This window comes from Loxodonta africana, chromosome 3, assembly GCF_030014295.1.
Source record: "Loxodonta africana isolate mLoxAfr1 chromosome 3, mLoxAfr1.hap2, whole genome shotgun sequence".
Classification (NCBI taxonomy): Eukaryota; Metazoa; Chordata; class Mammalia; order Proboscidea; family Elephantidae; genus Loxodonta; species Loxodonta africana.
In genome coordinates, this window is record NC_087344.1 from 22163312 (window position 1) to 22174620 (window position 11309).

General features: G+C 37.6%; 1 protein-coding gene across 1 annotated transcript; it reads right to left on the reverse strand.

Annotated features, from left to right (window-relative positions):
* Positions 1 to 9458: 9458 nt before the first annotated feature.
* On the reverse strand, positions 9459 to 11044 carry LOC100670486 (olfactory receptor 7E178-like). Its single transcript, XM_023542063.2, has one exon. It carries the CDS (start codon positions 10392 to 10394, stop codon positions 9459 to 9461), a length of 936 nt encoding a protein of 311 aa, XP_023397831.1. The 5' UTR covers positions 10395 to 11044.
* Between the last annotated feature and the right edge of the window lie 265 nt (positions 11045 to 11309).

The window sequence follows — 11309 nt, forward strand, 5'->3', positions numbered from 1 at the left end:
CATCTTTTTGCTATTGTAAACAGTGCTGCAATGAACATGGCTGTGCATATATCTATTCATGTGAAGGCTCTTATTTCTCTAGGATATATTTCAAGTAGTGGGATTGCTGGATCATATGGCAGTTCTATTTGTAGCTTTCTAAGGAAGTGCCAAATAGATTTCCAAAGTGGTTGTACCATTTTACATTCTCACCAGCAGTGTATAAATATTCCAGCCTCTCCACAACCTCCCCAAAATTTATTATTTTGTGTTTTTTGAATTGACAGCCTTGTTAGGGTAAGAAGGTATCTCATTGTAGTTTTGATTTGTATTTCTCTAATGCCTAATAACCACGAGCATTTTCTCATGTATCTGTTAGCTGCCTGAATGACTTCTTTGGTGAAGGGCCTGTTCATAACCTTTGCCCATTTTTTAATTGGTTATTTATTTTTGTTCTTGAGGTTTTGCAGTGTCTTACAGATTTTAGAGATTAGACTCTGATCGGATTTATCATAGCCAAAAAATTTTTCATTGTCTGTAAGTTCCCTTTTTACTCTTTTGGTGAAGTCTTTGGATGAGCCCAAGTGTTTAGATTTTAGGAATTCCCAGATATCTAGTTTCTCTTCTGGTGTTTGGGCATTGTTAGTAGTGTTTTATATATTCTTTATGCCATGTATTAGGGCTCCTAGCGTTGTCCCTATTTTTTCTTCCATGATCTTTATCATTTTAGATTTTATACTTAGGTCTTTGATCCATTTTGAGTTAGTTTTTGTGTACGATGTGAGGTATGGGTCTTGTTTCATTTGTTTGCAGATGGATATCCAGTTATGCCAGCACCATTTGTTAAAGAGACTGTCTTTTCCCGTTTTAACAGACTTTGGGCCTTTGCCAAATATCAACTGCTCATATGTGGATGGCTTTATGTCTGAATTCTCAATTCTGTTCCACTGGTCTATGTATCTGTTGTTGTACCAGTACCAGGCTGTTTTGACTACTGTGGTGGTATAATAGGTTCTAAAATTAGGTAGAGTGAGGCCTGCCACTTTATTCTTCTTTTTTCAGTAATGCTTTACTTATCCAGACCCTCTTCATTTTCCATATGAAGTTGGTGATTTTTTTTCCATCTCATTAAAAAATTCCATTGTAATTTGGATTGGAATTGCGTTGTATCTGGAGATCGCTTTAGGTAGAATAGATATTCTCACAATGTTGAGTCTTCCTATCCATGAGTAAGGAATGTTTTTACACTCATGTAGGTCTCTTTTGGTTTCTTGCAGTAGTGTGTTGTAGTTTTTTTTGTATAGGTCCTTTACATCTATTGTTAGATTTATTCCTAAGTATTTTATCTTCTTGGAGGCTATTGTAAATGGTATTGATATGGTGATTTCTTCTTTGGCGTTCTCTTTGTTGGGGTAGAGGAATCCAACTGATTTTTCTATGTTTATCTTGTATCCTGATACTCTGCAGAACTCTTCTATTAGTTCCACTAGATTTCTTGTGGATTCTTAAGGGTTTTCTGTGTATAATATCATATCACCTGCAAATAGAGATACTTTTACTTCTTCCTCACCAATTTGGATGCCCTTTATTTCTTTTCCTAGCCTAATTGCTCTGGCTAGGACCTCCAACACAATGTTGCATAAGAATTGTGATAAAGAACACCTTTGTCTGGTTCCTGTTCTCAAGGGGAATGTGCTCTCAGACTCTCACCATTTAGGATGATGTTGGCTGTTGGCTTTGTATAAATGCCCTTTATTGCATTGAGGAATTTCCCATCTATTCCAATTTTGCTGAGAGTTTTTATCATGAATGAGTGTTGGCCTTTGTCAGATGCCTTTTCTGCATCATTTGATGGGATCATTTGGCTCTTGTCTTTTGTTTTATTTATGTGGTGGGTTACATGGATTGTTTTTCTAATGTTGAACCATCCCTGCATAGCTGGTATGAATCACATTTCGTCATGGTGAATTATTATTATTATTATTTTGGATTTGTTGTTGAATTTTATTGGCTAGAATTTTGTTGAGGATTTTGGCATCTAAGTTTGTGAGGGATATAGGTCTGTAAGTTTCCTTTTTTTGTTGTGTCTTTACCTGGTTTTGGTATTGGGGTATATCACCTTCATAGAATGGGTTTGGGAGTATTCCACCCTTTTCTATGCTCTGAAATATCCTCAGTAGTAGTAGTAGTGTTAACTCTTCTCTGAATGACTGGTAGAATTCTCCAGTGAAGCCATCAGGTCTAGGGCTTTTTTTTGGGGGGGGGGGAAGTTTTTTAATTACCTTTCAATCTTTTCTTTATTATAGGCTTATTTATTTGTTCTACCTCTGTTTGTGTTAGTTTAGGTAGGTAGTGTTTCTAGAAATGTGTCCATTTCCTCTGGGTTTTCAAATTTGTTAAAGTATAATTTTTCATAATATTCTGTTATGATTCTTTTAATTTCAGTTGGGTCTGTTGCAACATCGCCCATCTCATTTCTTACTTGGGTTGTTTGCTTCCTTTTCTCCTTTTTCTTATGTCGGTTTGGCCAATGGTTTATTAATTTTTTTGATTTTTTTCAAAGAACCAGCTTTTGGTCTTGTTAACTCTTTCAATTTTCTTTCTATTCCCTATTTCATTTAATTCTGCTCTAATTCTTATTATCTGCTTTCTTCCGGTGCTTGAGAGTTATCTTTGCTGTTCTCTTTCCATTTGTTCAAGTTGTAGGGTTAATTCTTTCATTTTGGCCCTTTCTTCTTTTTGGTTGTATGCATTTATTGCTATAAATTGACCTCTGAGCACTGTTTTTGCTGTGTCTCAAAGGTTCTGGTAGGATATGTTTTCATTCTCATTCAGTTCTATGAATTTCTTTATTCCATCCTTAATTTCTTCTATAACCCAAGAGTTTTTGAGCAGTGTTGTTCAGTTTCCATGTGTTTGATTTTTTTTTTTTTCCTTTCTTTTTCTGTTATTCATTTCTACTTTTATGGTTTTATGGTCAGAAAAGATGCTTGGTAATATTTTGATGATTTGGATTCTGTTAAGGCTTGCTTTATGCCCTAATATGTGTTCTATTCTGGAGAATGTTCCATGTGCATTGGAAAAGAAAGTATACTTGGCTGCTGTTGGGGAAGTGTTCTGTATATGTCTATGAGATCAAGTTGGTCGATTGTGGCATTTAGATCTTCTGTGTCTTTATTGAGCTTCTTTCTGGACGTTCTGTCCTTCACCAAGAGTGGTGTGTTGAAGTCTCCTACTATTATTGTGGAGCTGTCTATCTCTCTTTTCAATGGTTTTAGAGTTTGTTTTATGTATTTTGGAGCCTTGTCATTGGGTGCATAAATATTTATTTTGGTTATGTCCTCGTGGTTTATTGACCCTTTAATCATTATATAGTGTCCTTCCTTATCCTTTGTGGTGTATTTAACTTTAAAGTCTATTTTGTCAGAAGTTAATGTTCCCACTCCTGCTCTTTTTTGATTGTTGTTTGCATGATATATTTCTTTCCATCCTTTAAGTTTTAGTTTGTTTGTGTCCTTAAGACTAATGCATGTCTTTTGTAGGCAGCACAAACACAGATTGTGTTTTTTTATCCTTTCTGCCACTCTCTGTTTCTTTATTGGTGCATTTAGTCCATTTACATTCAGTGTTATTATGGATAGGTATGAGTTTAGTCCTGTCATTTTGATGTCTTTTGCATTGCTGACAGGTTCTTTGTCCCACTTAATTTTCTGTGCCGAGTCGTTTTTCTTTACATATTGTCTTTTCCTCTTTTTCATTGTTGTTGCCTTTGTATTTGCTGAGTCTGTATGTTTTTCTTGGTGTTTATTTTGATGTGTAGGATTGTTAGTTTCCTTTGTGGTTACCTTAATATTTACCCCTATTTTTCTAAGTTTAAACCAATCTTTTATTTCTCTATATTGCCTTGACTTCCTCTCTATATAAAAGATTGCTGACTATATTTTTTATTCCCTCTTTATTGATTTAATGTTGTCATCTTTTACATAATGACATCTCTATTTCCCTGTTTTGAGTGTTTTAGCTTTGATTTATTTTTGTGATTTTTGTATCTGGGTTGATATCTGGTTGCTCTCTCTTGTGTGGTAGTTTTGGGTTGTTATCTGATGTTATTGATTTTATAACCAAAGGACTCCCGTTAATATTTCTTGTAATTTTGGTTTGGTTTTTGTAAATTTCCTAAACATTTGTTTTTCTGGAAATATCCTAATTTTGCCATCATGTTTGAGAGGCAGTTTTGCTGGACATGCAATTCTTGTCTGGCAATTTTTTTTTTCTTCTAGGCTTTATATATGTTATCCCATTGCCTTCTTACCTGCATAGTTTCTGCTGAGTAGTCCAAGTTTAGTCTTAATTCACTCTCCTTTCTAGGTGACTTTTTTTTTTTTTTTTTTTTTTTATCCCTAGCCACTCTTAAAATTCTCTCTTTTTGTTTGGTTTTGGCAAATTTGATTATGTCTTGGTGACTTTCTTTTGGGATCTACCTTGTGTGGGGTTCGATGACCATCCTGGATAGATATCTTCTCATCTTTCACAATATTAGGGAAGTTTTCTATCAAAAAATCTTCAACAATCCTGTCTGTATTTTCTGTTATCCCCCCTGTTCTGGTACTCCAATCACTCATAGGTCATTCCTCTTGATAGAGTCCCACATAACTCTTAGGGTTTCTTCTTTTTTTTTTTTTTTTAATTCTTTTGTCTGATTTTTCCTCAGACATGTGGGTGCCAAGTGCTTTATCTTCAGTCTCACCAATTCAGACTTCCATTGCCTCAATTCTGGTCTTATGACTTTCTACTGAATTGTCTAATTCTGAAGTTTTATTGTTAATCTTTTGGATTTCTGTTTGCTGTCTCTTTATGGATTCTTGCAGCCTATTAAATTTGTTATTATGTTCTTGCCCAATCTGCTTAAGTTCTTCTAATGCTTTGTCTGTGCATTTGTTGCTTATTCTTTGTTTTGCCTGAACTCCTTCCTGGTATCTTGAAGGGTTCTCTATATTAATCTTTTGTATTCTACTTCTTATAATTCCAGGAAGTTCTCTTCATCTGGAAGATTTCTTGAGTCTTCGTTTTGGGAGCTTGCTGAAGCCATCGTGGTCTGCCTCTTTATGTGATTTGATATTGACTGTTGTCTCCAAGCCATCTATAAGTTTTTGAATTTATTTATTTTATGTTTGCTCATTGTGTCCTAGCTTCTTGTTTTGTTTTGTTTTGATATGCCCAAATAGGCTGCTTGAGTGAGGTGGTTTGATTATTGTCATCTTTGGAGCTCTAACATCCTGTCACCAGCTGGTTAAAGCTGTTACTAAGTATGTGAGCCCAGGAGTCATTCGCTTTTCTTTTATGGATTTAGTTCAGGTGTCCAAATAGTCACCAAGTGTGTGGTGCAGGCTCTCACCTACAGTCCTAGATGAGCAGGGGTGATTGATGTAGGCACAGGTGTCTGGGTGCTGTAGGGGGTCACGTGCTTAGCAAGGCACCCCTGACAAGGACCCCTGAGTGTCTGTGAGGAAAGCATGTCCCTGTTCCCTAGGGTGCATAGGTGGGTGGGTTTTGCATCCAGACTATGGGCACCCAATGCTGTTGGCTGTAAGAACTGGGAGCCATTACCCCTGTCAAAGGTGCCTAGTTGTCATTGGCAGAGCCACCAGTCCTGAAGCCCCTGATGTGGGTAGGTGAGGACTCTGCTTAAGAGGCAGAGCAGTGTCAAATGACATGAACTTGCCCCTCCACTATGTAGGTGAAACAGTTGAAGTTAGACTTCAGGCACATACCTTGTTGTACTGTGCTAATAAGGGCCTATGATGTTGAAATGGGCCACAAAGGTCTATGCAGGGGTACAAGGCATTCAAAGTCCGTGGACCCCTTATGTCTGTGCCTAGGCAAAGGAGCTGTTTCTCCCCTGAGTTCCCAGTTTAGGGGAGATGGCAGATTATTTTTTCCCTGTTTGTTAATGTGTTCCCTCTCCAAGGCCGGGAGAATGGCTCAGGGTGCGTGCAGGGTCCTTCTACCACCCCAGGGGATGCAGCCAGCTGGGACCCAGTGCAAAGCAGGAAGGGAGCAGGTAAAGAGGTTAGAGGTTTTTCCCGAACCCATTCCATGCCCAAATTCAGCAAATATCCCCAGTGGCATCTGATATCTGCTTAACTAGAAAGGGCTCACCTTGTGCAGGTTGTATTTTCTTAGGATTTCTTTATGTTTAAAACTCTGGAATTCTTAATAAAATGTGCATTTTACTTATTTGATTTATTCTTAGTGGATAAAGTGAAATGTATGAGAATTATGGTTTGCTGAAAAACTTGAGGATTGTTTTCTGGTTAACTTCTATGAAGAAAGCCTGAATATATACCCAATTAAACTGAATACAGAAGAAATGATACTATTTATGATTGTGTGCATAAACGGCAGATCTTAATTTTGGAATGACAATATGAACAAAAAGACCTCTTGAAAGAGTTAAAAAGTATAGATGTCACTTTAAGGCTTAAGATGCCCCTGACACAAACTATGGTGTTTTAAATTGCCTCGTATGCATGTGAAAGCTGGACAGTGAATAAGGAAGACCAAGGAAGAATTAATGACTTTGAATAATGGTGGTAGTGAAGAATATTGAATAGACCATGGACTGCCAAAACCAAAAGCAAATCCTTTGCCATTGAGTCGATTCTGACTCATAGTGACCTTATAGGACACAGCAGAACCACCCCATAGAGTTTCTGAGGAGCGCTTGGTGGATTCAAACTGCTGACCTTTTGGTTAGCAGCCGTAGCACTTAACTACTACCCCAGCAGGGTTTCCATGGACTGCCAAAAGAAGAAACAAATGTGTCTTGGAAGAAGTACAGCCAGAATGCTCCTTAGAAGCAAGAACGGCAAGACTTCATCTCACATGTTTTGGACCTGTAATTAGGAGGGACCAGGCCCTGGAGAAGGACATCATGCTTGGTAAAGTAGAGGGTCAGCGAAAAAGAGGAAGACCCTCAATGAGATAGATTGACACAGTGCCTAAAACAATGGGTTCAAGCACAACAATGATTATGAGAATGGCATGGGATCCGGCAGTGTTTAGTTCCATTGTACATAGGGTCACTATGAGTTGGAACAGACTCAATGGCGCCTAACAACAACAGCAACAAATATGACCAAATGACAGGCATATAGATACAGATTGAAGTGGTAGGGGTTGGCTGAGTTTTGAGACTCTTTAGAATGCTTGCAAAGTAGCAAAATTGTAATATTAAATGAATGTAATTTCATAGTGGGTAGAAGCCTTCTGATAGTAGGGTCTTGCCAAATCTGAGCTTAGTATATGAAAACCAAAATAGTTATGATGGTCTGGTAAAATGTGGTTCTTCCAGTTTCTGATCTTATGATAAATATCCTTAAAGGAAACTAAAAGAACATGATATTCTTACATTCCTTTTTTAAATGTCCAATTGAGAAATATTTATCATAACGTTTTTAATCCCTTTGATTTTTGTGGAGTCTCTGGGTGGTGCAAATGGTTAACACATTCAGCTGCTAACTGAAAGGTTAAAAGTTTGAATCCACTCAGGGGCACCTTGAAAAAATTCACGGCCATCTACTTCCACAAAAACAGCCATTTAAGACCTTGGAAATCCAGTTTTACTCAGAAACACATGGGTCACTGTGTTAATTATCTAGTGCTGCCATAACAGAAATACCACAAGTGGATGGCTTTAACAAAAAGAAATTTATTTCTCACAATCTAGTAGACTAGAAGTCCAAATTCAGGGAGTCAGCTCCAGGGAAAGGTTTCCTCTGTCAGCTCTGGAGGAAGGTCCTTCTTGTCAATCTTTCCCTGGACTAGGAGCTTCTCCATGCAGGAACCCTGGGCCCAAAGGATGAGCTCTGCTCCTGGTGCTTCTTTCTTGGTGGAATGAGGTCCCCATGTCTCTTTGCTTGCTTCTTTTATATCTCAAAAGAGATTATCTAAGACACTATCTAATCTTGTAGATTTCATCAATATAACTGCCACTAATCCATCTCGTTACATTGTAGTGATAGGATTTACAACACAGAGAAATCACATCAGATGACAAAACGGTAGACAATCATACAATACTAGGAATCACAACCAAACCAAGTTGACAGATATTTTAGGGGGGACACAATTTAATCCATGACAGTCACCATGAGTTGAAATTGACTTGACTGCAACATATGGTGGTAATGGTCTTATTTGCACATATTACCAAAACCCACTCTTTATTCTGTGATTCTTAATCTTGCATACACTATTATATTGAAAAAAAATTATGTCATTAAATGCTTATAACAAAAACAAAGAAACCATACATTTATTTTCTGAGGAGTGAATAGAGATCTACAGCGAAGGAAGGTCTAGTGGTCCATCTGACAACTGGATGTACTGATGTTAAAATGTCTTCACTTTTTCTTGTGAGACAGTGAATGACGTATTCAACATTAAACAAGGTAAAATGTACCAAAACTATCCCCTGATTAAGCTAGATTTTGAGTATATAGACCAATGATATCCAGTCCTTGCCCTTAAACTGCACAGGTTTCATTGTGTAAAGGTGAAAATGTAAGGTTTTCTCTCAGGCATCTAGGTTTAACCACAAATTGAGTATCTAAGTTCTTCATCAGTAAAGTTGGACAAGGATTCAGCTTAGTGGTAAAGTGCAGAGTAATTTAAACTAGTTATTGCACAGGTTTTCAGAACCTACATTGCTGTATCAGGACCTATATGTGACATCTCTAAAGAAAATATGAATGTCCCTGTAAAGAAAGAGGAAACCTGTTTCTAGGGTAATTTTTCTCACTTCTTCTCCCATGTCAGCTCTGATAACTTTAAGATCTTCATCATAAACTCATGAGGTATAATGAGCCCAAGACATATATATTAGTCATTTTTGAACAACTCACTTAAATCTATAACCTTGGAAGTTGGCTGCCCACTAGTACCTGCTGGGTGTTTTGAAAAATCCTGTCTCAGCACACACCTCAGTCTAAATAAATCAGAATCTCTGTTGGTGCAACTCAGACATGTGTAGTTTTAGAGATCACCAAACGTTTGCAATATGAAGCCAAAACTGAGGACTGGTAGCAAGAATTCTCACAGCTAAACTACATAAATAGATAAGATGGATATAAAGGTATGGAAAATAGGCATGAACCTTGGAAAGGGTAATGATTTTTTTTGTTTTTTTTGGAGTTGTGCATTTCACCAAGATGCCTTTGTCTTAGGTGACAAAAACAAAAGGCTCCATAGGTATTATAGGACTCAGTTGAGCAGATTTATGATATACAATAGATTCTAGAACATCCCCCAATTCCCAATATGTAACAAATAAGCATTATTCTGATATGAAACACTAAGAGGAATGAAAGCCATGAGAGCTACAAAAATTATATCACCAAATTAGCATATTTTCCAGCTCCATATATTTGGTTTTTCTTCCTATGCTAATTGATGGAACAAAAAAGATGGCACAGGTGTTAAAAATATGCTGTTCTGCTGAGGAGTCTCTGCAAGGCCCTCTTGATATCCCTGTTCCTCAGACTGTAGATGAAGGGGTTCAGCATGGGGGTGACAGTGGTATACATCACTGAGACCACTTCACCACTCCTAAGAGAAGGCGAGACAACTGAACTGAGGTACTCTCCAAGGCCTGTTCCATAAAATAAGCAAACGACTGACAGGTGCGAGGCACAGGTGGATAAGGCTTTATACTTCCCACCTGATGATGGAACTTTCAGAATAGAGGAAACAATTTGCAAGTAAGAGAAAAGGATCCCCGAAACTGGAACACCACCAAAGATGGCACAAATACAATATACTAATATGGTATTGGTGGAGGTGTCAGAACAGGCAAGGTTGAGGAGTTGTGGAGTATCACAGAAGAAACTAGGGATTTCCACATCTGTGCAGAAAGTAAGTTGTGACATCCTAACGCAGTACAGCTGGGAGTAAAAAAGGCTAATTAAAAAAGACACCAGTACAAGTAGACCACAGAGGTGGGGGTTCATAATGACTGGGTAGTGCAGGGGTTGACAAATGGCCACAAACTGGTCATAGGCCATTGTAGTGAGGAGCAGACTGTCCATATAGCCAAAAAAATTTAACAAAGACAATTGAATCAGGCAGTCAACATAGGAGATGATTTTGTGGCATGTGTGGATGTCATTAAGCATCTTTGGGACTATGGTAGAGGTGAAACCAACGTCAGCCAGGGATAAGTTGGAGAGGAAGAAGTACATGGGAGTGTGGAGGTGGCTGTCAGAGTGGACAGCCAGGATAATGAGTAGGTTCTCAAACACAGTGACCAGATACATGAATGAGAACATTCCAGACAGGAGGCTCTGCAGTTCTGGATCATCTGAGAGGCCCAGGAGGAGGAATTCAGAGAAGCGTGTTATATTCTGTGGTTCCATGTAGCAGAGACAACTTCAGGAAAAGAAAAGACGGGATCATAAAAGGAAACACGTAAACGGGTAACAAGCAAGGTGACGACATTTTGAATTCTGGAAATTCACATGTAAAGCATTCACAATTAAGAACTATACACCACTTTCAGCAATATTTCTCAATTGTAGCAAAACTGTTATTTTGCTCTTTCTTCATTGATTTCTGTACCCACTTCTATACATACCCACTTTAGAGGCACTCAAATGAAGAATATTAGAGGAGCAAAGACATGTGTGAATTTGTTAAATACATTTAGAGATAACAAATTCATAAAGACAGTAAAACAACTCAAGAAGAAATACAAGATTTCAACAGACCATAACAAGAGATAAAAGCAGTAATCAAACACATAATTAAACACATCCCAAAAAAGGAAGCCCAGAGCCAGGTGGTCACTTGGAAATTCTACTAACCATTTTCAGAAGTGACTCCAGTGTTTCTTAAACTTTTCAAAAGAAAAAAAAAAATGAGACAATGCCACTTAATTCACCCTATGAGGCTAGCATTACCATGATACCGAAAGAAGACAAACACACAAGCAAACAACAGGCCAATATCCTCATGAATGTAGATGCAAAAAATCAACAAAATATGAGCAAACTTACTCCAAAAGGATATTAAAAGGATTATGCACCACAATCAAATAGGTTTTAGCCCACAAATGCAAGGGTGGTTTGACGATAGAAAATCAGTGCAATATACCACCTCAATAGAGCAAAGGAAACGAACCGCATGATCTCAATCAGTGCACGAAAGGCTTTTAACAAAATCCAACACCCTTTCATGATAAAAAAAAAAAAAACTCTCAACAAGATAGGAATAGAAGGGAAATTCCTTATCTTGTTAGACGGCACTTATAAATATTCTACAGTTAACATCAA